General features: G+C 39.5%; 3 protein-coding genes across 10 annotated transcripts in view; 1 reads left to right on the forward strand and 2 right to left on the reverse strand.

The window, feature by feature from the left end:
* The first annotated feature begins 3 nt into the window (after positions 1-3).
* Positions 4-1,993, forward strand: LOC110836720 (tRNA-specific adenosine-34 deaminase catalytic subunit ADAT2). Its single transcript, XM_022078223.2, has 3 exons — positions 4-195; positions 295-592; positions 1,083-1,993. The coding sequence occupies exons 2-3, from the start codon at positions 314-316 to the stop codon at positions 1,338-1,340; spliced, it is 537 nt and encodes a 178-aa protein (XP_021933915.2). The 5' UTR covers positions 4-195; positions 295-313; the 3' UTR covers positions 1,341-1,993.
* On the reverse strand, positions 1,834-18,513 carry LOC110836713 (voltage-dependent calcium channel subunit alpha-2/delta-3). 5 transcript variants are annotated; one of them, XM_022078196.2, is made up of 28 exons: positions 18,376-18,513; positions 17,794-17,908; positions 16,876-16,986; positions 16,008-16,227; positions 14,823-14,954; positions 13,981-14,243; positions 13,481-13,591; positions 12,971-13,166; positions 12,563-12,696; positions 11,995-12,141; positions 11,796-11,879; positions 11,162-11,242; positions 10,865-10,939; positions 10,586-10,693; positions 10,056-10,127; positions 9,588-9,741; positions 9,343-9,415; positions 8,640-8,785; positions 8,121-8,162; positions 7,451-7,517; positions 6,869-6,994; positions 6,213-6,328; positions 5,189-5,322; positions 4,569-4,814; positions 4,185-4,281; positions 3,792-3,939; positions 3,283-3,487; positions 1,834-2,747 (listed from the first exon to the last, which is right to left on the reverse strand). In XM_022078196.2, the coding sequence occupies exons 1-28, from the start codon at positions 18,456-18,458 to the stop codon at positions 2,637-2,639; spliced, it is 3,597 nt and encodes a 1,198-aa protein (XP_021933888.2). In that variant the 5' UTR covers positions 18,459-18,513; the 3' UTR covers positions 1,834-2,636. The 5 variants fall into 5 exon arrangements, 4 of the variants coding, with proteins under 4 accessions (XP_021933888.2, XP_021933890.2, XP_021933891.2 ...); XM_022078198.2 differs by lacking the exon at positions 11,162-11,242; XM_022078199.2 differs by lacking the exons at positions 11,162-11,242; positions 11,796-11,879.
* The window catches only part of LOC110836716 (ATP-dependent DNA helicase DDX11), a 12,248-nt gene continuing 2,738 nt past the window's right edge, over positions 18,462-27,971 (reverse strand). For 3 of the 4 annotated variants that reach the window (XM_087359728.1, XM_087359727.1, XM_022078206.2), the window contains exons 5-17: positions 27,778-27,944; positions 26,748-26,985; positions 25,882-26,034; positions 24,982-25,105; positions 24,540-24,694; positions 23,712-23,844; positions 23,214-23,418; positions 22,743-22,953; positions 22,507-22,656; positions 22,126-22,234; positions 21,529-21,659; positions 20,781-20,999; positions 18,462-18,591 (exon numbers count right to left, since the gene is read on the reverse strand). In XM_087359728.1, coding sequence (XP_087215854.1) covers positions 18,550-18,591; positions 20,781-20,999; positions 21,529-21,659; positions 22,126-22,234; positions 22,507-22,656; positions 22,743-22,953; positions 23,214-23,418; positions 23,712-23,844; positions 24,540-24,694; positions 24,982-25,105; positions 25,882-26,034; positions 26,748-26,985; positions 27,778-27,944 — 2,037 coding nt within the window. In that variant the 3' untranslated portion in view covers positions 18,462-18,549. Of the gene's footprint in view, positions 18,592-20,003; positions 20,367-20,780; positions 21,000-21,528; positions 21,660-22,125; positions 22,235-22,506; positions 22,657-22,742; positions 22,954-23,213; positions 23,419-23,711; positions 23,845-24,539; positions 24,695-24,981; positions 25,106-25,881; positions 26,035-26,747; positions 26,986-27,777; positions 27,945-27,971 lie in introns of those variants that run through there. The other variant, XM_022078207.2, reaches the window with a different exon arrangement.

Below are 27,971 nucleotides of genomic sequence, written 5' to 3' on the forward strand. Positions count from 1 at the left end.
TAAACGGCGAGGGTCTGTTGAAGCCACGGATGAGCTTCAATAGCAATGAATCTCTGAACAACTGACATTAATCACTCTTGCAAGGAAGGAATAAGGACCAGTTTTCCAACAATGAACGTGAAAGATTCATTAACAACTGAAATTTACTGACTTATGATAATGATGTGGTAATCGACCCGTGAACAGTATTTTCAGGTGGTACAGCAAGGTTGCTTACGTAGTATTTAAGTTTTCCATGCAACCTTATATACCGAAACATATCAGCTTTCCTAAAAAAATTCGTTGTCTTTATAGGAAAGCGTAAAGTGAGGTTATGTCAGAGGTTGGCATTGCATTTCCAGTGCCATTAGGAAAAATGAAAAACAAGTGGATGGATGTAGCCTTAGACTTAGCAGCTGAAGCTTTGGAAGCAGGGGAAGTGCCTGTTGGGTGTGTTTTTGTATACAATGATGAGGTGATTGCCAGAGGCCACAATACAGTGAATGAAACACGCAATGCTACAAGACATGCGGAGCTGAATTGTTTGGACCAGGCAGCTCAGTGGTGTACAGAGAAAGGTCATAAATTTGCTTCTGTCATGGCCACAGTGAAGGTGAGATTTTAGAAACAATGCTTAGGGTATCAGTAATCTAAGATTAATATTAAATTCACTTGTATTTAAGTATGGAAATGTGTATAGATCCGATTAACAAATAATGACTTGAAAAAGATTCAGAAGGAAGCAGACTTTGATACGTACCTCCTAGTCCACGTGGTGTTACAACCCATAAGACCAACATAACGGTAGATGGCTGTCTTCTGGGTTGATGCACCATGTCATCTGGTAGAAGTTTACCAAAATTTCAGAGGTCCTTGCTACAATCTGAAAGACAGCCATCCTCATACTCACCACCGTGAAAATGTAAAATCCTACAACATTACAGAATTTTTGTGACCAGCCACATGGATGAACAAAAAAAAATATATTAGAATGGTTTGGGGGGGGGGGGGGATAATTTTCTGAGGCATATGTCCAGTGGTGGTATTACCCATAAAGTTAAAGATAAGTTATTGTCATGTATTTTAATGTAACTACATTACAGGTGTGGGTGACAGTAGAACCGTGCATCATGTGTGCTTCAGCCCTACACAGCCTGCGTGTGGCAACTATCACGTATGGCTGTAAAAATGACCGGTTTGGCGGCCATACATCAGTCCTGAACACTGCTCTGCTCTTTCCTGAACCATCCCCAATGATTGGAGGATTGGAAAGTGATCGAGCCATGCAACTGCTCAAAGACTTTTACAAAGGAACCAACCCTAATGCACCCCATCCTAATGTAAAGATAGACACCACATGAACATACAAATACTTTATAAAAAAAATAAAAATAACGACAGGTTATCAGGAAATGTACGGACAATTAAAATAGGGTTCACTTGAAGCCTGATGATGTTTATGATCACCAATGAGATTACGACCCAGAAGACCATTATCAGCATCTTTACTGCTGTGAAAATGTAGTCTCAGATATTAATAGGAATCTTAAGAAAACATAAGTTATGGCGGAATAAATTAAATTGAATGGACTCACAGACTTTGAATCATATGTAAACCATAATGCACAAATACATAAAATATGAGATTTGAGGTTCTCATGACATTAAAGATGTTGATGCTTATCTTCTGGATTATAAAACTTATAGCTAGATACCAGCATTTCAGATATATATACTGTCTCCATCTTAATCCCTGATGACAGAGGCAGTATGTTCCTCCAAAATACTGACATCTACCTACAAGTCCATATGGTGTTACAACCCACAAGACCAGCATTGACAAATACACAAAAGTTCAAATGACATGTACATTACGTACATTTATTTGAGGATTACAGGAATGGTAATAGAAACAAATGCATAATTGCTGTATTCTGTAAAGATTAGCAAATGTTACTACAGTAAAATGTGCCTTATGAATAAAGATCTGTAAAATGCTGTAGCAAAGACATAATCTGAGTACACAGATCAGCTTACTTCCTGTTATTGTCTTTATAAGGTCTGATAATATTAGTTTTATGTTTATGTGATCCTATTCTAAATGAGCAAGTCGAAAATTCAGCCCTTCAACTACCAAACTGTTCTCGGAATTACTAAATTCTTAGACTCCGTCCATCGTCCGGTATTCAAAAGAACACGACGTTCCAATACCAGATGGACAGAGTCCAAGAATTTAGTAATCCTGACTGTAATACGCCATTGTCAGAACCTTTTAAAAATACGAAATTGCTAATACTTAATTTATCCTTAAGACAAAACTATTCTAAGAGTATCATTAAATTGTACAGTTGCACTATTTAGTGAAAAACCAAGGTAACCTATGAACCAGTCAGTCGTATAATTATTATTGGTTTAGCTCAAAAACTGTAAATTTTTCTTTCTCATTGCATAAAACAGGGGTGAGAAAGTGCATGCAGTTATTTTACACCGCTTTAGACACTGACTGCAACTCGGTAAATTACACATTTGCAGTTAAAGGGTTAAACTGCAAAGGTTTAGTCCTGTAAGTTTTTGTTAATACTGTTTATCAATATCATGAATATAGGCAGAATGGATTAACCCACTCAGTACGTACACACAATTGCCTTGTTAAATTTTCAGAAGTTTGTGGTTCTCAGGACTCCAAGACACAAAGAAATCAGTGAAAGGAAGAAATTGGCTTGGAACTGCAAGTTACACCCACATTCTGCGCTGCGGGATTCCTGTAGCTGAATGCAACAGAAATAATCACAGATGAATTAGGAGGGAACAAAAAAATATTACATAATTTATATTCTCATGTAGTATTGTTAGAGTAATTAAACTTTTAGAGACACTGTTTCAACTACAATTGCAGCGTATGGTTAGCAAGGCCTCTAACTGTTAAGAAGAAAATATTTATTTTTGTAAGACATATGAATGAAATTTGTTAGGCCTACTTTTATTATCACTTCTCAAAGAGTCCTGCTTTCCATCTCGAGACATGTAAGAAGTACACGAGAAATGTCATTTGTAAAAATTTTAGGAAGACTTGAGTGCAGATTGGGGGATGCTGTTAAAGTGGATCTCAGACAAGGTCGTGAAGATGTAATAGCTGATAATGGGGACCAGTGGTAGGATGTTGTGTTAAGCATGATGAATCGTCAGATATGACGACATAGTGTCACGAGCACTAGGGAATTGACATCCACTTTGCTGAGACATTCGTTGGCTTGGAACTATATCTAATCTTGTAACAAGTTACCATTTGTATGGCCGTCTTACCATCTCACGCTTGGCACCTTTACCAACGCAGGTTTTGGGCTGCTTCTGAGTCAACTCATTATTCACGACCTTCAGACAGAATAAGTTAGAGTCCTTTACTTCCATTTCAGTTATTCTGACTTCTGTCCATATGTCGTCTGAGCACAGAGTATCCACCACCACAAGAATCAAGTTGCTATGGAAAAGCTTCTGCACCACAACATATCTGAGAAGAAAAACAACATTTGGTGCAACGGACTGGCAGAAAAATATTGAGACTGGATCTGCAAAAATTAATATATTATATCTTAGGGTTGGGAGGTTAATCCCCTTCAGAGCAGGCTCCTTCAGGACATACACAATTGTTTTAGAACAAGCATTCCTGAGAATAAATGAGACCTTCAGTATATAAGTGGCAAATGACAATAACCAGTCAAAATCAATTTATAAACTTAATATTATTTTAAATAAAATAATCCTTGGAGGGAAAATTCCATTATAGTGACTACACATTATTCTGTCTCACTCACTCTGAACAGCAGCTTGAACTGATGACCTTGGAGTTTGAATACGAGATACTTTGCAGTTGGTACAGGTCAACCTCCTTGATACACGGCTCCAAACGAGTGCGGTTGATCTTTGCATCTCCCAGCGATAGTGTAGTCGTTTCCTTCGCAGCTATGGACAAAAATTTAATTTATACCATCAAGGGCAAAACATTACTGTCAAGAAAGAATCTTATAATATGGATTTTCAGCTGCAAGATTTACTTTTTATTACCAAAGTTTAAAACAATGCATATTATCATTTACATTAACATATCTTTAATACCCATCCGATGATTTCCAAGCAGAAAGACACAAATACCTGTAGGTACACATAGGGTTTTATAGAGGCGAGTCATTGTGGAAATACGTACTCACCATTTGTCCAACTCTTATGCCAGAAGCAGCTCTCGGCATACAGCCAAACAACTGTTCCTATGAGCCAATGAAATATCTTCATAAGATGCTGCATTGGCTGCAACAGCAGGATGGATACCACTTCAGAAATTTGCCATTAATGCACTAAGTACACAAAGAATGGTGTGCTGTGTTAATTGAGCATTTTCAAACAGCATTAACCAACTAATCTTTGTAATGGAGATGCACTGTGTTTTCTTTGCAGTAGGATCTGAATCTTCACATAATATTTACATTAGCTTTAGCTTCAGAGGGTAAAAAATTCTCCCTTTAACATGATTTTGTACCAACACCTTCAGTAGAACTGAGTATACTTATATCAAAACCATGTGAAATTAAACTCACTGTGGTCAGAAAGGAAGCACGGTTTGTATCTTCACTTGCATGTATGCAGATGGCCTGATAATCAATTATGTGAACCTTCCTGAAGACTTTCTCATTGACCAGTGCGTTCATCACATTTCCCTCCACTTCGCCAAAGAATTTCCCTGTTTCGCCGATCGCCTCAGATGCCACTACGAAGCCATTGTTATCTATTATGTAACACGTCAGCTCATTTGAACTGCAGGTACATTCGGCACATCCAGTAGCCTGGCACAAAACATAACATGACACCGTGATGAGTATCGTAATTCGCTGTGGATTCAGTAAGGCCTGCTTATGCACTTACAATTACAGTGGATGCAGAATAACTCAGCCTGGATGACCATTACATAAACACTGTTAAGAAATGAAAGACCGCAACACAATAGCACAAATGGAGAGAGAACGCAATCCTTTCTTGCATACTATGTGATGTGAAATTATTACATTTAGGCTGATTACCTCCTGAATAAAAATGTCTGGATACTTACTGATGTGGTGATGTGTAGTATTTTCCTCAAAGTGTAGTCAGTCTGGATCTTTGATGAACTCACTAATGAATCAAAATGTTTTAGCGTCTGCATATGTGTTACGTGTTTTACCTTGGATGTTATGCTGACAAACTCATTGAACAATTTCAGGTGTTGAAACTGGTAGCCAACAACAGCCAAAGGAACTTTCCTGTCCTCAGTAAACACGGCATAACTTGCTGTCACTAAAGCATCGCTGTTGTATCCTGCGTAACACAGATACGTGGCACTACTGTTGCAAAAGCCAGAATTTTCAACATTCATACAGAAAATAAGAGAAGAGAAAATGAAACACAAAACCAAAATAACAAGGCGTAACACTGGATGCCACTGAGAGAAAGAAAGGTGGGAGAAGAATTATGTGCAAGTAAATGAGAAGGAAACACTCATAGACTTCAAGTTATTGTCCTTCTGTCTTCGTGGAAAACCAACACATGAACAATTACAACAACTAAAACAGAATTTATTCCAATAAAGTGTATTCCTAATGAACAAATTTTCTGAAAACAGAAAGGAAAATTCAGCATCACTGATACAAAAGCTCACTATTGGTCACAACTGTGAAATAATCTGGTACATATGGCATCCTCATGAACTGCCTTCCTAACATCTAGTAATTAAAATCCTTCCATCCAAAGGCTTTCAAAAAAGTTGAAAATTCTACATAAACATCAGATACAGCTCTAGCTGAAATACTTCACATTTTGTAATGAATTCCTACATTTGATAGGGAATGACAAAAGTATCGTCGCATGTTATGTTCAGTGACGAGGCAAATTCACACTTATCTGGCACACAAACCAACACAAAATAACAATCATCAGCTACAAATCTACACCCCAGTGTTCAATATGCTCACGGCAGTCTTTTTATTTGTGGTTTATTTAATGACCCTGTCAGTAGTTGAAACTACAAAGCATTGAATGATAGTGTGTGTACAAAAGTCTTTGGTGTACTCTGAAAATTATGTAAAGTGAACATAATTACACATTTCAATCCTTATGTTTGGATGAACCATTGAATAAAAGTGAAGCAAGCCATCATTTTGTTTAATCTAAAACTAATATGGCAGCTGAAGCAAGACCCAAGGACTCACCTAGGCTCTTGGAGAACGGCACAGAGTAGACAAAAATGCCTGTCTCATCCTGCAGATCCACAGCCTGCTGGTACCAAACCTCATCTATGGTTTGAGTATGACTGTCCTTGAAGTTCCTACAAAATATAAATTCACCTATCGCAGTGACAAATGACACCTTGCAGCCTAAAGACCTTATTGTATATACTTCACGAAACCAAATTCAGTGTTCCCTACTGATAATCGACACTTCAACACTCCGTATTCGCCTGTGAGGTGTGACAGGCTCCGCTAGCTGGCATGTTTTTTACAGCCTTGAACTTCTGCCTCTGAGAAAGAACTTAGGCAGCCTTGAAGTGAAGTTTAGTTAAGTTTCAGTTTATGTTTTAAGTGTTTAATAGAGCAAAACTTGTATTCCATGCACATTGATTTTATAAAATGGTCTTATTTTTGAGGTATTTTGGGACTTTGTCCATTGTCTGTATTTCAATAAAATTATGTTTTGGATCTTCAGGTAAGAAGAGAAAGGGCATAAACTAACAGCTGTTGGACCCTCTTGTTTAGTTCTTATATTTTATTTTTATTTTTATTTATGATAAGTTTTGAGGTGGAACAGCCTACCCACATTCACACATGCATGCTTACAATTCACACTGAAACAAAGCATGTAAGCTCACCTGCTCTCTACATTGCCTTGGAAGAGCTGCCATCTGGTGAGGCCGCTCTGAGTTGCAAGAAACATTAAAGAAACTCCAAATTCCTTAAGATGTTCTCCATATGCTCTGATAATTCTATCATGTTTCCTGTGAAAATAACTCATATATATCGCTCTTTTTCACACAAGCACAGAAACCATCATATATCATACTTCACGACACACATTTTTGGACATTCTGTACACGAGGATGGAACTTGCGTGCATGGAATCATATTACAATCCAAAGTTTTCGGAGAAAATAATAAATTATAGATATCTATGTTACAAATAGTAGAGGATCATAAGTTATTAAATTTTTAAATTCACGTGATGTCTTGGCTTTTCCAGACAGCAACTTACGTTTGTTTGTAAAGCACAACACTAGATACAAGAATTTACCAACTCACCAACAGCCTTTGCCACCCTGGGTATGGCAGTAAAAGTTAATATTACTATGTTCTACTGTGTTGGACAAGGCAAAGAATTCAGGTATGCATGTAACAGGGGGCACTAGATGTACCCCTAAACTGTGAAACTGATGCTTTTCCGAAGCTGTACCTACACAGTGCTGGACCAAAATCTTGTTTCTGTGGCATCATGTATCAGTGAACTAAAGAGGTCCATATCACCTGCAACATCAAACATGTAATCGTCAAAGCCAATATGAGGTATTTACTATTCCATCTATACAACTATTTAGTTTATAAAATCTGATCTTATGGGATTGATGATGTTAAAACCTGATAATCAAGCCCCTCTTCATATGACCCACCTTCAAAAATACCACATAGAAATCATACATACATTACTATAATCAATGGGACCTTTTAAGATATTAAATTTTAACATTACAAAAATAACATAATCATCATATAGTGTATTGTAGACGACATCAACCTGATGACAGAGGTAGTAAGATCCACAAAAATGTTGGTTAACATCTACCATCATGACAACATAAAACTTTTGAGGTTATGTCTGGCAAATATTGTAGTTTAAAAATTAATGTAGTTTATGTAAAAATTTGGATCAGTAAAACATATAACTGTTAACTGATACTGCCCACTTATTCAAAGACATAGATACATAGATTAAATCATCTGAAGATAAGTAGGTGACACAACTGCTTCCCAGAACTTATTGTTCAGGGTAGCACCCATGGTATTAAACAGTGAATTAAAATACTGAGCATTATTCTACAGTTTTATGTCAGATACACTTAAGTAACTTACAATAGCAAGAATCCATTTTCAGCTTTGGGTATGGTGCACTGTCTGTGGAAAAGGAAAAAAACTAATTAATACCCGATCATTTGCATGGTCTGCTGTTTTGTATGGCATGAAATCTCCTCCCTTTCAAATGTTTCTTCACAGGGGAGGTTCCTGAACAAGCAGATCGGCTATCTTCACAGATAAGCCACGCCCAGTGTTGAAGGTGTACCAGTGTTTCAGGGTAATGGCAAGTGTAATGTTTCCTGTAACAATGGAACAGCTTTAACACTCAACATGTCTTATCCCTGGAACTGAAGTTATAATTTAAATTTTGTCTGTGAAAGTTAAAAATAAGTATCACAAGATAGCACATACTTAGAGAAGAAAGCAGTACTAGCAGATATAACTACAAAGTGGTGGTGGTAGTAGACGCTGAATATAAGTTCATACACTTCTTGTACAGCATATAATTTTTTTTGGTTCTGGGCCCTTTTTGAATTTCCCTTGTATAATTCAACCAACTTCTAAATGACTACATACTCATCTGTTCAGGGGGTATAAGGTGGAAAACTGGTGAGCACCGAAACCCTTTCCCTGCATCCATTAGCTCCTCCAGGAAGTGCTGAAGTTCTTCCTCAGAACTGCTGAAGTCATGCACTGTATCATAATGGTACTTACAGTACACCCTGAAACAACAGCAATCTGATCACAGACATTTACTGAAATAGGAGGAGTTGTTTGGGCATGATTTCTGGCAATGTGAATATGTCAGCCTGATACAGATATAAAACAAGCACCATCATTTCATGGAATTAGATGCTATCCTGCCTCACTTCAAACATGACACATTACAGACGCATCTCTACCAGTCTAACATGCACCCTTAACAATAAGGATATTTTATGGAAATAGATAGTTGTAAATTTCAATAGTATCTGAATATATGGAATAATTACTTTGGTAAGCTATTAAATATTCACAGGACTAATACATTTACAGACAAAAACTGTTACCCTCTTCCATAATTTAGCATAATATAGATCACAGAAACCCCAACTTCTTCTTGAGGGCTTCACTGCAAAAAAAAAGTATTTGTATTTAATCTTTAATCACCAGGAATTCATAAGGAAAATAGCATCAAAATAAGTGAAACAAAAAGAAGATGTAATAACCAAAGATGTTAAGGAAATAGTAAAATGTAACGATATGATACATCAGAAATTCAGTATTACAAGCCACTTACCAATTCGGATGAACTGTCCAGTTTCTGTCTTGTGAAAAATCCCATATTTGTTTAATCAAGTCTTTAAAAGTCCCTGAAAATAATTATATTGGTAATTATCACTATATATGTACATACCATTTTGAATTCAATAAACACGTTAATGGTGTATGTCAATGTCATGTGTCAATTAGATACTTTCTGAATGCAAAATGAAGGTATGCAAACAATTCCAGTAAATATAATCTGGTAGAAGTCTCATTTACTTGCTGGTCTCCTTGTGGTAAGAATCTTGAGTTTGTCTTCCAACGGACGTGCAATATGCATGCCATATGGAAACGGAAGTGCAATTCCTATGGCATAGGGTGTGTCCTTGACGCCAATATGTGTGTACTGTCGCTTCACTGTAGAGACTCTCCTCTGCAATCACAAGAAATCGCCACTATTTGTGAAGGAGACGCATAAAATAAGAAAATATTTATTGTATGTGTAAATTTGGCTTTTGGGTATCTTTGGATTCTTTGTAATGTAGAGGAACATTTATAAATATGTGTTCCCTGAACAAGGGAACACACAAAACATAAATATAAATGAAGACAGAGGTCAGCCAAGGTCCCTGTGATTTCTCCTAAAAGTATCCTGTGTTTGATTCTGACCATTGTCAAATGGGAAAAATATACAAAACTAATAAACATTTCTCAGTAAAATGACAGCTAATACATAAATAAACTCACCATATGATCAAAATGGTACTTCAGCTGCAGATTTTTCTTACCATATTCTTGATCAATCATGGCTCGTCTTAACTGCAAAAAATTAAATATATAAAATGAAGCTCATATAGCTCCAATTCATTCTTCATCTCGGTTCCAGATGAGGGTGAATGGTCAGAGCCACACCCCAGCTGTGCTTCACCCCCAGGAAAAGGATTCCCAGTACCCACTGCATAAGATGCTGGGCTATACCAGTGGTAGGTGGACCAAAGTCCAGATGCACAAAATTTAATAGAGAATACGAGATGCGTGGTAATATATGCTAGTTTATTATGGCTGTGACAATTCTACACTGCTCTTTTCTGTCAAGAAATATTTTCATCATTTGCAAACGTAAAGACGTTCTCTAAATAGATGTTGTGCAATACCCCAAAGTACCCTCCACTCGACTGCACAACAATCGACTCCCGTAAGACAAGAAGTTACATCTCTGTATAATTTTCATGTGTGAGGCTGTCATAATATTTGGCACTGGACCTGATTTCACCCACCTTAATGATGTCAGGATGTGAACTTCCTAGCACAATGCTGTCATCATCCACATGTTCCACCTCTGTTAAGTCCACACTGTTGTAATTTGGCTTCAGGATGCCCATAAACTGAAAAACATTGAATTTCGAATGGAACACTAAATGCAATTGGTGCCAAGAACCAAAGTAATTTATTTTCCTTGGTGCTACAGCTTGATGCAAGCCTTGACCACCTCAACTACGTTTAGCCAAAGTAATGTCCATTTCTTTATTATATAAGGATTGTGAATGAAATATTACCTCTGGTCGCCAGTTTGGATGTATGACTACGTGACCATTGTTTGTTATCATGAAGACAAAACCATTTACTCCCACCTGGAAAGAAAACAGTCATAACCTATAACTTTCTTTAAATTACAACAGTACCATCACGTTTTAAGGATTCTCATATGCATAATGTTTCAATACAGATTTCATGAAAGCATTTGTTTAACCCCAGCTAGTAAGTCCATTCCACTGTGTTCATTTCCTCATAAACTCATAATAATTCATACAAGCGAAACAAAGCTATCGATTCGGCGTGTCAGCCAGACTCGCCTTGTGGGGTAGCAGGAGTTTCTTGATGTCCTCAACAGGAATATCAGTGCCAGCTACACCGACGATCATCGCAGTCTTTGTCTGCAGACACATGGAGACCACTCAATAAAACTTGAAACAGTGGAACGGTGGAAAGCATGAACTGTCCTAGCAACCATACAAATCTTTATTTTTGTTTTGAGAAAATCTTCAAATGAAACAGACAGATGGAGAAACATAAGAAATCTGTATCTAAGACATAAACTGAGTTTAAATGCATAATGTGATACATATACGTGGCATTTCAGGTTCAAATATGAAAATAACCATCTTCTGGGATGTTGCGCTGTGCAGCGTGTAGTCTGGAAGAAGTTTATCCATGGTTCAGAGGTGCTTACTGCCTCTCATCACCCTGATAATTGAGGCAGTAAATACCTCTGAAGCATCAGTAAACAGCTACCAGACTACATGGCGCAACATCCAAGCACACATCTTAAATTAATCATGTGTTGACAATACAGCACCTATGAATTTAAATGGCATTCATCTACAATCTGCAGTAGAAGACATTCACAACAGGATAAAGAAACCCCTGTCGTAGACTACTCAAACTTGACAGCACGCAATAAAACAAAGCATTTAACGTTGGTATCACCTTGTTCTTTCCAACGTCTAAGACAGGCATTGAGACAGATACAACATACTGGTACACCTGAGAGATCCAGGTTGCGTCTTCAGCCTGTATATGACAGAAAACATTCAATATCACATGACCTTACTCAGGTACAGACTTTGTAACACATCTATTTTTCATGTCTCATAAACCTTCCAAGTGAATACTTTCTAGAACTCACCCTCCTGAGTTCTGGATTCTCAGAGCAATTCTTGAAAACGTCTTTTGGAGTCTCTTTGTCTGTTTGGTATGGGATGTAGCAGAAATTCAACAAATCAGACTGTTCCTTATTCTCACGATGCACCCACAAGTCTGTAAGGTTAGGATCCTGTTAATAGAAATCAAATTTAAGAATCGAGTAAGAATACACAAAATTAAAAGCCGTGTCACCTGCACATCAGAAAAAGGCAAATAGTGGACAAAATACAAGAGGAATGATTACGGAAGAACACAGAAAAACAAAGGCTTTGCGAAAGGGAATCACCTGAGAAAATACATAAATGTAAGATTTGAGGTTTTCATGGTAGCGAGTCAAATGATGGCTGTCTTCTGGGTTGTTGCTCTTTGTAATCTGGGTGAAGTTTACCAACGTATCAGAGTTCCTTGCCGCCTCCATTATCAGGGCAATGAGTAATGCGACACAACAACCCAGAAGACAGCCATCTTCAAAACATAAATGGATTAGAGAACAGAATCTCACAACTTTCAATTTCTCTTGACATACAGCTTTGTAGTAAACTGAAACTTACCGCAAGATCAGCGTAAACAGGAGTCCAGCTAACAGGTCGTTCTCCCAAGAGTACGAGAGGTTGAGACATGATAGGCATGTATTCGATTACTTTCTCCCGCGCCTCGGACGTTGTCATGAGCAGTGCGAAGTGCCCTGCAAACATTATAACATAAACATATCTGACGTTCTCCACACTGAAACTCTAATTTATAGTGAAGGCAGCTAAACAGACTGCAGTAATGTCAAGGAATATCACTGTTATCACCTACATTCTCTGTATAGATTAAATTCTTTGGGGCCATTAGTGTGACTTAAATGTAATAGATAACCTGCTGATCATATATTCTGCACTCATACAATACTGGATGAACAATGAGAGAACAAGGGGAACATTGTAACACCTCACGACTTGAACGCTACGTCTCACCATTATTATTGCACGCGATCGACTTCATCTCATGGGCCTCAGGTTGTTCTTTGCCAATGAGGTATGTGAACACACGCACACGCATGTCAGCTTCCCAGTTGTATTTATCAAAGATGTCCTCGTAGATGTCAGGCATGCCATCAGTGATGACCATGATGGCTCGGTTGCAATGCGCTCCCAAATTGTTCTGAAGAGACTGCAAGAAGACGTATTCCTATATCCTTAATGTGTATGTCGTTTCAAATGAAACAAAATTATCGCTTCAGTCGGAGACAGATCTAGAACTTGGGTCTTAGCTCTTTAACCCTAGAAGGAATGCAGAAACTGTGATGTGGGTGGAGGCAAAGAGAAAGAAATATATTTACTATTCAAATTAAAGTATTGATCCAATTTGCCTTCGCTCTGCTTGCCAAGTCTTCAGGTATTACCAGAAGACTACAATTCTCGCCATTTAATTCATTATGAAATTATATGAATGAAGTTTTCCAGGTTTACACAAGAATTTCTTACCGTATTGTACAACTTAAACGCTTCAGTGAGGGCCAAGCTGAAGTTTGCGATTCCTTTTCCTTTCAAATCCTTCATTGCCACTTTCAGTTCCCTCAAATTGCCTAACGTCGCCTGAAACAAGAAACCTAGTGTTCAGAGGAGGAAGCAGACTCAGAAAAACAAATTCTCAGCGAAGATAACTGATCCTCTGGAAGACCTGATACAGCAAGCTGCCATTGAGTAAAATTTTCAAAATATTCTGCTTTATTACGCTCTACTTTAATCGTTGTAATTTTAAATACAAAATGTTTGAAATAAGAATCTTTAAACAGACATGTGTCATCTTTCCCACATCTTTGCAGACCATCTCCTTACTCTTACGCATACGGTGATTCAAATTTCCACGGCACAATGAACACTTACCTTTAAATAAAAGCAAACCACGCTAATTCCTTGAAGATTCTAACTTCAAATTATTTCATCTTTGTGAGCACAAAATGTGCTAAACACTGTGTTCTCACCTGTATCAAACTAACGTTCCTGGCACATTTTATAAGTCGATCAGTGCTGTTATTGAATGTTAGCACATTAACAAAATCATTGCTTCCAAGTGTTTCCAGGATGCTGTTGACAAGATGCCGGGCAATTTTTTGGCTTATTCCCGTCATAGATCCTGAGTTATCGACAAGGACGATAACATCTTTCGGACTCAACGACGCGTCGATATACCACAGCCTCATTCGACAATCAAACATGTCCACTTCTGAGTCACCCATGAACACACCTAAGGAAACATGGCAAATAGCACCACTAAACTACTCATAAAGATTAGTTATGTCTAACAGAGTCTATACACATACGAGTACAACCCTTCAAGTATACACCTGTGGCTGTTTCATTTGTAAATTTAGTTTAAACATACTATCTCAATCACCAATCAAAACTAAGAATTTCTGGTGCCACCATGGTCTAAGAAAATAAATATAAGAATTATACCTGCTGTCAGTAACTCTGTTCTGCAGATAAAGTCTGCCAAGTTCTTCAAATCAGTGATGATCCAGCTGAGGAAAAGACAGTCATCACTCAAAAACAAACAACAATAGTCATACTGATTTTTCCAGTCTCTGACTGCAAGATGAACAAACCCATTTCTGATGCAGAAGCACCCATTACATGGAGTCCGCTACCACAAGAATGATGGTAGTAGAATGTACCTACAGCTTCAAACCACTGTGAAGACATGCCAGAAATCTAAGTTTTGGTGGGTCAGGTGACTTATCACCTCCTCATCTGCTTCTGAAATATCTTTTAAAATATGTGGAAAAGTTGAGAGGAATGTGACATCAGATGCATCTGCGCACACCTGGGTACTGCCTCATGATGCCTGACCCACTGCAAAAATACTGCCAAGACAACGACGGATCAAGCTCATAGTTACTCTTGAAGACTGCATCCAGGTCCTCAGTCCATTCAACTGCTTCCAGAACTTTGGGTGCTGAAACAACGAGAAAGATGAACTGTATTGCACACACAGTTTCCAAGGAAATGACTGGATGCGCAAAACCTTCTGGTCATCTTAGCAATTCGCAGACTTATGTCTAAGGTGTCAGGTGAACAGTTGAACATCAATCTGCTGCTACTGTTTACTTCTGACTGTTAATAATAATAATAATAATAAGTGTTCCATAAATATTTTAACCTGCTTCCCTTATTTTGTACTTCTGTCCCTTAACAACTTTGGAAGTGACTCAAATTATCATGAGACATGGCCATCAGAGGCCATACCACGTTCATAGTTTTTAAATTCCTAACCTCAAAAATACCAAAATTATGTCAGGTTATGTTATGTGAAAATTGGGAGGGCAAGAGGTTTAAATTTTGGTACACACCTGCAAATTTTGCACACAAGAATAATACATTTGTTATCTATATAATTTTATTACAAAGCAGATGGACCTATGGTTACAATACACCCCCTTCATCCAACCAAAAATTTAAAGTTGTAAAGGCTTCAACAATTTTTAATCCAAAAACTGGCTTCTTCAATGTAATTTGTGGTGTTCAGACAAAATTACAGAAAATTAGCCTCAAACATCAGGTGACATCCCTGGGCTAAGTATAAAATCAAGAAATAAATTAAAACAATTTTTTTTGCAATGTAATGAACTGAGATAAATAAGTAGACTTAGAGTGAGGGAAATGTGTGCAAGAAGTCACTGTACAGAGAAGTATAGCTATAAGTTGAATTTCATCCATATTTGGGTCATGCCATCAGTGGTTCTTGAGAAACAAGAAATTAAAAATTCCTAAATTCAACTAAGACACTATAATTTTTATTTTGTGTCTTAAATAACTGAAATCTATATTCATGCAAATTACAGATAGAAATAAACCATTAAATTACATTATTATTATTAATTTATCATTCCTCCTAGTCTCCCTGCGAAGATAAAACCACTTGAAGCAAAGAAGACATCATAAACTGCTTCAAGGAACTTCTTCCTTTGTCCTCTACAGTAAAAAAGAAATACCTAACGTGCAGACTCACCTCTGTGATATATATAAGTAGGGATGTGCACGGAGCTGAAACTGGTGTTCACAGCCTCACCATGGAAGTGTTTGTTTGGCATGCAGTCCAGACGTTTGACAAAATCTAAGGGTTTGCCACTTGGGTCATATGCTTTAGTACCATAATATGTGTAATTTTCTGTCGCCTGCTTGTCTTGATACAATCTGAGAGCCAGTGTTTCTGCATTGTTGACAATACGCTGTTAAGATCAATGAAGAACTTTTAGTATGTGTCAGCCCAATGGAACATATCCCTTATTACTCATTCTTTTAAAGGTACAAAGAATGATGTCAAATCATCTCCCATGTTCTCTGATATGGATTACACCTTTCCAAACTTGTTTATTAACAGTAGTGGGGCTGTGCACTTCAATATGCAGTGCACGTGTTCTACAAACATTTTCTTTGAGATTCTGCATCTCTTAATGGTCCTGATGTTTATGGATTCTGGCACTGGTATGTTGTAGACAGATAATTAGCAGCGCAGACATTGCACAGCATAAACTATGTTCGCCCAAATTATGTTGAAAAATTACAATCATCGAAAAAACTTTCAAGGCATAAGTTATAGATCTTGACATTCGCAATTTGTCACCCAACCAATTTTGCACAATGAACTGTTTTACGCTCAGTGCACTAGGGGGCAATTTTTCGATCAGAGAGTGTCAGAAGAAAATTATAATTACACTGAACTTATTATTAAAACTTTTAAGTGCAGTACATTTAATAACACTTTAAAGTTTTTCTGTTTCGTCACATACAATATGAATCAAAAACCTTACTGCTCATTAGCGATAAACCTGTAACTGGCAGATGTGCCTCGGACTGGAACCTCAATGCCCGCTTACCCGAACAGCACTCAGCTTCAACTGGGTCATGTCATGAATGCTGGCAGCGATGTCCTCCGCAAGCAAACTGTCATTCTTAATATCCACTTTAAACTCCTTGGCATAAAAGTACTGCAGCAAAGACAAAAAAAAAAATATTTGACCGGGTACTGACATGTTGATATTATCTCAGAATTAAATCTAGATCCACGACAAATGAACTTCTGTTCATTAATAACACTCTGCCCCTTCTCATTGGTGCAAAAGACAAATGAACTGTACTTTTCTTTGTACAAACTATACAGAAAGATTCATAAACCCTGCATGCCAAAAACTTGACAGATGAGAAATGTGTTTCTTATGGTCAGTGACTCTTAATTTTGGAACCACCGTCTTCTACCATTTCTTTCATTGTCGCCAAAACGAATATTCTTTTGACACTGGTGTTTCAGAAAATAAATTATATGTTAAACAGCAGATGTTTCATCCTAAGATAGAAATACACCATTCCCAATCCCAATCTAATTTGCTGTCTCACTATAACCATTCAGTCCCACAGTTCAGTAAAATAAAGTATTTTAAGTCATTTAACGCTTTCATTGACATGTGTGTACACTTATAGACAAAAGAACTACCCTTCATTTCAGGGGGGACGGCACAAATAATTGCGTTGTGCCTGTGGGAGGGTTAAGCTAAATTTAATTTATTCCAAACGATGGTCATGATAAAGACGTGGCTGATGGAGGGGGAGTAAACCGCCAAATGAGCAACACAAAATGCAGTTGAGGCTTGGTTTTTCCCATATTTACAGTGTACTGACTTTATTACTGCAAAACAATGGAGAAAGTGTCTGGAGAAATTGATGAAGGAGTCCAGTTTCTTACACCTGACCTCCACGTGACGCTTAAGTACAGAGCATAAAACAAATCGACACATTACTTTGAAGCTGTCGCTCTTGGATCTCACAGGCTGTCTGCCATCCAAATCATTCGTGGCACAGATCTGACTCAGATCCCAAAGCTTGCTGCTGAGCGTCTGAGCCCAGGACTCAACTCTGAAAGGAAATAAGCTACGAGACAGGATACGACATATGACGATCATCGATAACCCATAACCTTACATTGTTTAATCCAACAATAAGCAAATCTAACATGCTGCTGTTATAACCACCAAATTCAGTAGTTTCAATTATTCAAGCTGTCATGCCCCTTCACAAATGTACCAAATGCACGCAGCTGACTTCCATCCCCAATCCACTTCCTATTGTTAAATACAACAGCAGAAACTGCCGCTGAATACAACAATGAGGACAAAGTATTATAAAAAACGAGTGAAAAGTATTATCAATTGCAACAATACGTAGAAAATAATTAAGTACAACAATGATAAGTATAACAACAAAAACAGATGGAATTATTAAGTATTAAGCAGGAAGTGTTAGGAATACAATACGCTAGAAAAAACCTTAAATTAAACAATACGCAGGGGGAGTTGCTAAATCGGAGTAGAAGCGACACTCACGCTCTGACGCTGATCTTACACCAGGCAGTTCCAGCCGCCGACAGCGCAGCGACAATGCAGACGAGCAGCAGGCGACCTGTCATTGTTGCGTCTGATGGATCCCGGCCTCCGGCGTAGCCACGTCGCCGCCATTATGCTATCGATTCCAGCATCGGCGCCGCCAGAAAGGAGCCTTCATTTTGGACGGCGGGCGACTTTTTTGTGAATCTGCCAAAACTACGGAACGCTTGGGCCACGAACGGATGACTTGACTGTTGACCCATTCGGGCTCGCTGCCGATTTATCGTAACCATGGTTTCACGTGTCCTTGATTTCTTTCTGTCATGTTTGTGTTTAATCTGAATCTAACAAGTTGTAGATTAAATTATTTTAATATTATTACTGGCGCTTACGTATAAACTGGTGACCCCAAACATGGCGTCGTAGCACAGTGATGTGCGTCTTCACATTGGGCAGAATTCGCTAAAATGGAAGACGTTCTTATAAATGTAGAATTCGCGGATAAATCAAGTTTAAGCGGGCAAAACATCTACATTTTTATTTATATAATTCCAATAAACATTTTCTTTAGAAACTACACTCTCCTCAGGTTTTGAAAATATGGCATTTTAACCAAACATTCTTTGATTGCATAATGCAGTAATACGATAAACAAATGAAACTTTCGAACACTGAAAATACCGATGTAAAGTATTTTTGCGTGTAAACAATGACACCATTACAAAGTAGATGCTATAAAGAATGACGAGTTATTAAAAAAGTTTAGACGTGTACATCAATGATGGAGACCGCTGTTCAGCAAATCTTGTTATCGTCCATTAACATCGGCTGTGAAACTGGTGGTCGGTGGAATCTTTAATTAAAGATGGCCGAGATTGTTAAGTTCCAGAATACAGTCGATCCCCCATCCACTGCGTCAGGAATAGAAAACTGCGGACAGTCAATATTTTATAGCCTGCTTTCTATTTTCGGCTCGTTTCAAAAAGAACATCGGAACAAAATGGATTAAACTAGATATTACGCTAAATTTTTTCTTTAGTTTAATTTGGTTCACATTAAGGAGCTCGTAACTTAGGGCACAACTAAAATTGAAATTCGATATCGAATCGTAATCTGGTGCTCGTGGGACGCATTATAAGAGTTTTCTGCATTTTTAAAGACCTAAGACGTCGTATAAATTAGTCTTGACAAATTTACCATGGCTTCGACAAGTCGCCATGGCCCTAAACACATAACAATTTGTCATCACTGGTTCATTATACCCGCAAATATGAAGACAAATGTCTTCTGTGATGTAATGCCGTGTACTCTGGTAAAGGTTTACCACTGTTTCATAGGTTCTTGCAGCGTCCATCATCAGGGACTGGAAGCAGATTTACTTCAGCATTTGAACTCATCGCCCAGATTACGGAGGCAGCGAGAACCTCACACACGTCATTAAACTTCTATCCACCTACAACGCACATCATCCCAGAAGACAGTCATCTTCAAATGAAAGAGTCGGCCACCAATTATTGCAAGATAAAGATCGTATCACTGAAAAGGCTTAAAAAATTCTTGTGCGACAAGAACAGTTTTTGCGATGAACTGGGGAATTTGTGTTTAGGATCAATGAAATTTCAAAAAGGTACAAAGACCCTTGGTAAATATAATTTACGAAAGGCATGACTTTATTTACCAGAGGCTTAATAATGAAAAAAGACATTACAGTTTCAATACACACAAATTCGATCGATGGTAACAAGAATTTCAATTAAATAAATATCTTCTAGCCAGAAATTACATAATATAATATAATAATTATAATCTCAGTCAAGGGCAAAATGACCTTCAAGCAGGTCATTCCGGAAGGAGCAAAACGTGACAGTGACGGTACAAACGCAAGGCATTACGACGCAACAGTTCTGCCACGTCTTGAAATTCCTTGTAAATCCTTGCTGCTGCAAGACGCAGACGTCTCACGCTTACTTTGGCTTTCGAGCAGCAAAAAACTAAAATAAAACCAACCAAAGAACAAAAATAAATAAACAAAGAAACAAAATAAATAAACAAAGAAAAAGGATCCCTCGTCAGGTTTGTGTGGGGATATTCCTGCTCACTGACAGACTTCTTAACAGCGCAGTAAAATTACAGGTTCGAGCTGACGTTTCGAGCATGAGAAAGCTACAACGGGGGGCAGCAACAGAAATGGGGCAAAACGGAACAACGACTGTCGCACAAAACTAGTTTTAAACAGCTCTAGGGTCAGTATAGATTCCACGTGAATCAATCTGACTGAACCTGGGTCTCTGCTTTAAGAAGCCAGCATCTAACCACACCCTCAGACTTCCTTAATGCTGACGCGCTACGACAGCGCCGGCCTTTCTTCCGCGTTCTCCAACCACCGACGACGGATATGAACTCACCTTGTTGAGACATGCAAAAGCTGGACTAAACTTGGCGTGTGAGGTCAGAGAGGCCCTGATCCAGCCCGGAAGCGCGGCCCGCGTGTGCGGCCGAGCGTAGCGATGGTCTAGGAGGAGGACGGCGGCATAGTCGTTCTTGTGTCGCACGGCCCGTCCTATAGACTGGTTCACTGCCTTCATGCACAAGTTCTCATAGTGCTCTTGTCCGGCTGCGGGACCCTGTAACACGACGACGCTCCACGGCTGATTCTCTCAACCAAAGTGCGGACTGACTTTTACCGAGAGGCATAAATTTCAGTGACATCGTAATACAAGTTACACAGCACTCAAAAAAGATTTTATTGAATTGAAAAAATATTAACTATAAATTCAATTATTTGGATAATCCTGCTACAAAAAAAAGAGTGTACAAAGTCAATTTTTATTCAAACAAAGTCAGACAAATTATGTGTGACGGAAGACTTGAACGTTGAGCAAGAATTTGCTTAAAGTGAGTTCTACTGAAATCTGCGGGTGGTGAACTTTCATTCTGTGCGAATACGCTGGTACTGGATCATGACATTTATCCATCTCAAGTAATGATGTTAAGCAGCAATATTGTCAGCTGAACACTGTGCGCGGTTTCTGGGGTTCAGGCTAACCGAGAAGGGTACAGACGGCAACCACGATCGCCAATTCTAATGATTTTCGCAGCATACTGTCACTAATATCTACCCCACATTAACTATGACAGGCAATTGTTACTTACAACATTAGCATTGAGGTAGTTCATCTTCTCCTGGAGCTCTGGTGACTTGATGTTTGGGTACGGCATGCCAACCACAATCACACAGCGACCCAAATCATCATTGAAGTTCAGGCCCTCACTCAGCTTTCCACCTGCAAGAACGGCATATCACACGATCGCACCTCGGCTGCTGTCAAGAGACAGCCTCGCTCCCATACCAGGACCGGACTCTCGAGCTGATATTACGCGGACCCTGAGCATCAAAGACTCTGAAAGTGGCGGACAACGCTCTTTCAGTAACTCAGACTATGCAATGTTGAATGAGAAGATGACGGTGAATAATGAATTGGAAAGGATGTGGAAGGAAGCGTTCACAGCCGAGTTTAATGTACTATCCTGCCACTTTCCTGGGGGGGGGGGCTGAGAAAAACAACAGAAAACCTCAGTCAGAAAGCCAGTCTACGGGATAAAATTTCAACCCTTGGATCTCCCAAATAGAATGCGGTTCTGACCGCCCGGCAACGACGCTCGGTCTCCTTCTGTAAGGCGCGCAACTTCTACTACGGTTTCATCATCAGTCGCGCACGTACCGACAATTCCGATATCTACAAGACTTACCAACAACACTGAACATTATTGCTCCACTTGATCCTGGTCTGCCAATACAAGCTGCGTACTCATGTAACACTTTGTCTACCAAGCCAGACCTCTTTGGCTCACGGAAAACCTGCAGAATCATCAAACTAGATCGTATTTGTACCGTTACACAGAAGATGGGTGAAATGTGGAGTCAACAAACAGAATGCGGTATAATTTGACCTTTCAGCTCAATATTATCTTTGACTGTTGTCACAGTTTACAGCAACAAATATTGGATAATTATATGTACTACGAATTCTTGAAGGAGACAATAACGCACTAAACAGATGAGACAGAGTAAAGAGAATGAAGAAAGAAAGAAAGAAAATATTTCACTGTTATTAGGAACACGAAACCAACCTTTTTCTTAATTTCCAACTTTGAAATAACTCCATTCTTCTCCCAATGCTCAAACACGAGTTTCTCGTATTCGTACGATGGGAAAAAGCACACGACTCCGGCGGGTATAACATTACAGACATTTGTTAGGATTCTTCCCAGCTCATTCAGCTGAAAGTAAATAAACAACAGTTTCATGGTGTAACCACGTAACTTTCCACGTGTCTCCACATCAACCAACACGCGTCTTCACTCACCATCGCCAGCATCGTGCGAGCCTGATACGAGAAGTCCAACTGTTTCCCCGAAGGGCCAGCAGCCAAGGCAATGGGCAGGATATTCTCTGGAGGAATCACGTGGCCGCAGGAGAACTCGGTGAGTCGCTCATCTGTTCCCCCTGCTGACTTGAACAGCTGGACCCTGAACTCATCCAGCGGCTGCATCGTGCCGCCGGCCACCACCACCGCCCTGTAATACATGTCGCGATGTTGCGAAATCTCCAAATGGGGCGAGTTCCCATTTAATATTTCGTCGCCTTCAGAGTTAAAGTTGGTTTATTTAATTTCTCTTTTAATATTATCCACTGACACCAAATAGATCCTGAACATCTGAACAGAGAACCTCATTTCAAGACACGCAAGTTTTGGTCTTGCGTGACGGAAAGCAGACGAGGACATGCAGTGTCACGGTTCAACGGGAGGGCGACTTCAGATAAGAATCTGGGGTACCTTGCCTCCTTAACGATGCTGGAAAAGTGAGAAGCTGGGTTCAACAGGAGGAACTTGAGAGTGCCACACCCCACTGTCGCCTTCCTGCTGCACACAACACGCCCATCACTACAGTGGTTTGTAAGAGCCTCCATGAAACCCAGCACAGAGAGCAAGGGGTTATTGCTCAGGATGGGTTCTGGGGCAGATGCTGCAGGGGCAGTGTCTGCCAACATAACAGACGTTAAATAATGCTGATAACAGAACTACACACACACTGTACTGACACATTGGTCACATCGATTAGAACTGAAAACAACAGAAAATATGGTTCTAAGGCCCAAATAAATGGGGGTTGGTGTGAATATACTGAATAAGCAGTTGCTGATAGCTGACAAGGGGTGGTTGGGCAGGGGGCTAACAAATCACTGTAAAATACCATCATCTTATAATGGAGCCTTGACTATATGGACCTAGAAATAACAGTTCATTATCTGAATCAAATGCCATCTCACATACCTTGTTTGGGTGCAGAGACATTGCCAACAGAGATTTCTCTGAGGAATGCCATTATGCCCTTTTTTTCTTGTTCTCGTTTAATAGCGCTGTTTACTGCGACTGCTGGATGATAACGCTCAGCAAATCCATGAAGCTATGAGCAGAAAATGCCAAGCTAACAACATTGTAGCGTCCATGACAAAGATGAGAAACGCACACAAAATTTTGGTTTGAAATCCTGAAGGGCGGAAAAACACACATGACCTAGGCCTAGATGGGCGCATAATATTACAATGAATCTTAGGGAACTAAGGTTTGGAGGTGTTGATCGGATTCATCTGGCTCAGGGTAGGGACCAGCAGCAATCTTTTCTGAACAAAGTAATGAACTTTTGAGTTTCATAAAATACAGTTAATTTCTTGATTACTTCGGAACACTGTTATCTTCTCAAGTCACACAGTTCAAGACAGTGAAAACTGCAGATTTCTCTCATTTGAGATGAAGTTTCTGCTGTCAGAAATGTATTTTTTATCAGCTGCGTATCACAGCTTACGTACAGTCCAACTGGGTACGTGTCACCAGCACACAGCTGAACCATTAAACCCACGTTTGATAAAGGCGGAATTTACGCAACAAAGAAATTTTTCGAAAAAAGTTACATATATTTATGAGGCATATTTTGTCACACTGAGCAAATTTGTGTGGCAGGAACTGCGTAGACTTGTAATTGGAAAACAGGCAATCTGAATCTTGTGAGGTTAGTGACCATCTGACTGAGGCTTTTCAGGAATTTTCTCAGTCTCTCCATCAAAATGTCACCCCTGCTTCCAACGTAGTACAGTCTCATACCTTCTGGGCAATCTTACTGCTGTCACAGAATTTCACCAGCTTATACAAGTTCATGTTGTCTATTTCTGCTGACAGCACAAACTCGGCCAACGTGTACAGCTTCGTGTCCACACCCTTCAGGCTGCTATCAACGGGGCTGCATCCCGGCTTGCCACCTGGTAACGGAACAACCGGCGTCCGGCTTATATTCACAAAGCACACGGTTCAAATCTTCGCTACTCTAATCGTACAGACTGGCCGTAACTGGGTAATCCAACATTGCTACGGCTTCATGATAAAATGAACGAAGAAGCATGATAAAGCACGTTTCGTAGTATAAAATCTTTAGGATCAGATTAACTAACAAGTAATTACCTGGGGCTAATGGAAGATGCAAGGACTGGCCACAAAAAATTGTTAATTCATGATCTGTCAGATCTCTCTGCTTGACTGAATTACTCACCCAACATTCGAATAAGTCTGCCAACAACAAAGATGACTTGGCCTAGGTAAAGCAGGTTGGCAGCACTGAACCTGCTCCTATAGCGATCCTGATACTGGTTCAACTGGCTGTAAGCATGTGTAAGCTGAAACAAACATTCAGTCGACATGCACATCTTATTTGATTCTTATAAAATTATGATCTCGGACGATGGATTTCAAAATAAGCGGACCGAAGCATTCACAACGTATGCTGAGCTACGGTACCGGCATTTGCCTTGCGAAACTGTGACAAACCTGAATATGAAGCTTGATACTTGATACTTATATATCCTAATGGAAGCAGTCAATAAAGTACATGCAGCTTAGAAATTATAAACAAAATTTATGTCATCAGTGAAAACTGCACCTCACTTAATGGTACCTGCACCTTGTCGTGGTGGTGGGGCTTGAGTGCCTCGGTGACCCCAAGAGCTACTGGTAGGGCCTCCCTAGCCAGATTGGTCGAGGGGGAGAGGTCGGACTAAGACAGGTATCCTGGTCCTCCAGGTTGGGGGGTGGTCACAAGGCTAACAACCTTGCACCGTAAAAAGGAAGATGTTTCGAAACCACGATCAAAGCCTCGGACAGACAGACCTAACGGAGGACCGAAAGGAGGCCATGGACCGAATACGGACCAGAGAGCCATAGAAGAAGAAGAAGTGTAAACTGTGAGGCAAACACAAACATCTAAAGTCATGCCCCAGGCACATAACACCTCTATCTTCAAGGTAAAATGATAAGTACAACTAAATGAGCATACTAAGAAGCGGTATATAGACAAATATTGAGCTCAATAACTGCAGGACTGGTCAGCAGAGGGGAAAAATCGGGACAGAACACAAATAATCTCGCCTTGTGACATTCACGCAGTTGTCCTTACCTGATGTCCGGTCACCTCAGCACTGTGGATGTGGCTGATCGTATCCAGCAAGTTGTGTGCCTCATCAATGACGACTACACTGCCTTCCAGGTTAATGCCACATGCCTTGCGAGTGTTCTTATGGAGCAAGGTGTTGTAAGGGACCACCACTACCTAAGCAAGTAAAGAATCGCTTCACGTTATCAAACTGTGAAGTGTTACGGCACAGACATCGGTCCGTTAAAGAACTATTCATTTACATTATTTCTGGTTCTAATTTTAAGCAGTTACATGGTAAATGACAGGTAACATGGCAGACGATGGTGTGACGTTGAGATGGACAATGCCTCCTAAAATGTTAACACAACATTAGATACTATATAAACGTTTTGAATTAATTAATATCAGTACCTGCTCAACTCTCTTACGGAAAATCGGCTCTTCATTCACGTGGTGTTCTTTTCAGACTAACCTACTGTGTAAATAGAAGCTTTATACTTTCCCAAACATGCAAATGCAAGATATTAATTCTATGACATGGCAGCTGACAGTTACTTAGCTAACCAAAAAGTTCCCCTCTGACGTAAAGGCTTACTCAGAGTTTAGTGAATATTTATAAAACTCCAGTTTTTAAAAATGTATCAGTCTACATTTTAACTCAATGCCAACTGCTGAACAAGTTCATATGGAATACAAATATGAATTAATATCTCCAGTTCCTTCTCATTCTACTAAATAAATCCTTTATTACACTTTTCATTTGTTTTGTTGGTGCTTCAACAGGACATTCTCCGATTTAAATTAATGAGAGAACAATATTATTTGTCCTACTAACATAAATCTTTTAGCAGAAGTTGCTAGAGCAACCGAAAGACGCAATTACAAACCTGTGCATCACCCACGGCCGCCCGGGAGCCGTAGTACGGACATGCCGACAGCTGCCGTCCTACAGTCACCAGCTGTTCCACATCTTGCACCTCTAGCAGCGCCTCATCTCGAAGCCCCTCCACCGCCCTCGGTTGAAGATAGGGGCAACCAGAAGAACCACGAGACTTCTTCACCGCCTTCCCTGAGCTATCTGTTACGGTAACTTGACCCTTCTTCCGACGCTGCAGGTCGGTACACCTAGAAACGTACAGCAATTGTGAACTTATCTAACCCTAGTTTTAACTCGTCTTCAGGCTTTTAAGGTTCGAGTTCTACGCAGAATTTTGTATAGCTTCAACCCATCCTGAAAAGCCAAAATTATAACTAATTTTAATGGTTCAGAATTTCATCCAATGGCAGGCAGGCTTTTGTGATGGCCAAGAACCTTCACTACACTGTACCGGAAGTTACAATGAAGTAATTAGAACTGCTGCTTCATATTTAGGAGGACCAAGGTTCAAGTCTTAGCCTCATGAATGACTATTCTGACTCAGGCTTTTCACAGTCTTCCTCTCTGGAGTAGAGTCCTTGAGAAGCTAACAGCACATTCAACCAATCAAGAAATTCCCCACCTTTTATGGGACGCGTAGGTTCATGATTGTGTTCACAACAGCTCACAAGCAGTCCCCATCCTGAGCCAAATGAATCCAATCCACATCCACTACTCTTATTTCCCTAAGATGCATTTTAATATTATCCTTTAATGAATGCCTAGGTCTTCCAAGTGGTCTCTTCACCTACAGCTTTCCAACCAAAATGGTTTGCACATTTCTCATCTCCCCCATGTGTCCTACACGTCCTTACCATCACATTTGGTTTTTTTTTTAAAAAAGTAGTTTATATGCAAGACACCTGACTCTAAAGGTAAAAATTACAGCTAAAATGACACTAGAATGAGCTTCAAGGCTCCAAATATTTAATTTTCAAGGCTGCCGATAGACGTCAGTAACTGACGACACCAACAAAACGGATCTCAAGAGCAGAACTTACCGTTCATTTATAAGGGAGAGACTCTTGAGTTTCTGCACAGTCTTGTTGATGCAGTAATTCTGCCTGGAGGCCAATGAAACGAGGCGAATGTTCTGTGCATACGGACTACGCTGCACCTCCCCAACAAACTGCGCAAGCTGCGAGTGTGTGCGGCTACAGAAGTATATCTACACAAAACACCACACGGCTTTAGT

This window comes from Zootermopsis nevadensis, unplaced genomic scaffold, assembly GCF_977971745.1.
Source record: "Zootermopsis nevadensis isolate Lab colony 2312 unplaced genomic scaffold, Znev_1.0 Znev_ptg000032l, whole genome shotgun sequence".
Lineage (NCBI taxonomy): Eukaryota > Metazoa > Arthropoda > Insecta > Blattodea > Termopsidae > Zootermopsis > Zootermopsis nevadensis.

What these genes read in the sequence shown, in the direction of transcription:
- LOC110836713 (XM_022078196.2), bottom strand. Translation starts at nt 18,458, where the DNA reads ATGACAGGTCGCCTGCTGCTCGTCTGCATTGTCGCTGCGCTGTCGGCG. An exon ending in TGTAAGATCAGCGTCAGAGC is followed by an intron (nt 17,909 to 18,375) that starts GTGAGTGTCGCT and finishes ATTTCCTTTCAG; the next exon opens with AGTTGAGTCCTGGGCTCAGA. An exon ending in CACATCCTGACATCATTAAG is followed by an intron (nt 10,128 to 10,585) that starts GTGGGTGAAATC and finishes AATTTTTTGCAG; the next exon opens with TTAAGACGAGCCATGATTGA.
- LOC110836720 (XM_022078223.2), top strand. Translation starts at nt 314, where the DNA reads ATGTCAGAGGTTGGCATTGCATTTCCAGTGCCATTAGGAAAAATGAAA. An exon ending in CTGTCATGGCCACAGTGAAG is followed by an intron (nt 593 to 1,082) that starts GTGAGATTTTAG and finishes ACTACATTACAG; the next exon opens with GTGTGGGTGACAGTAGAACC.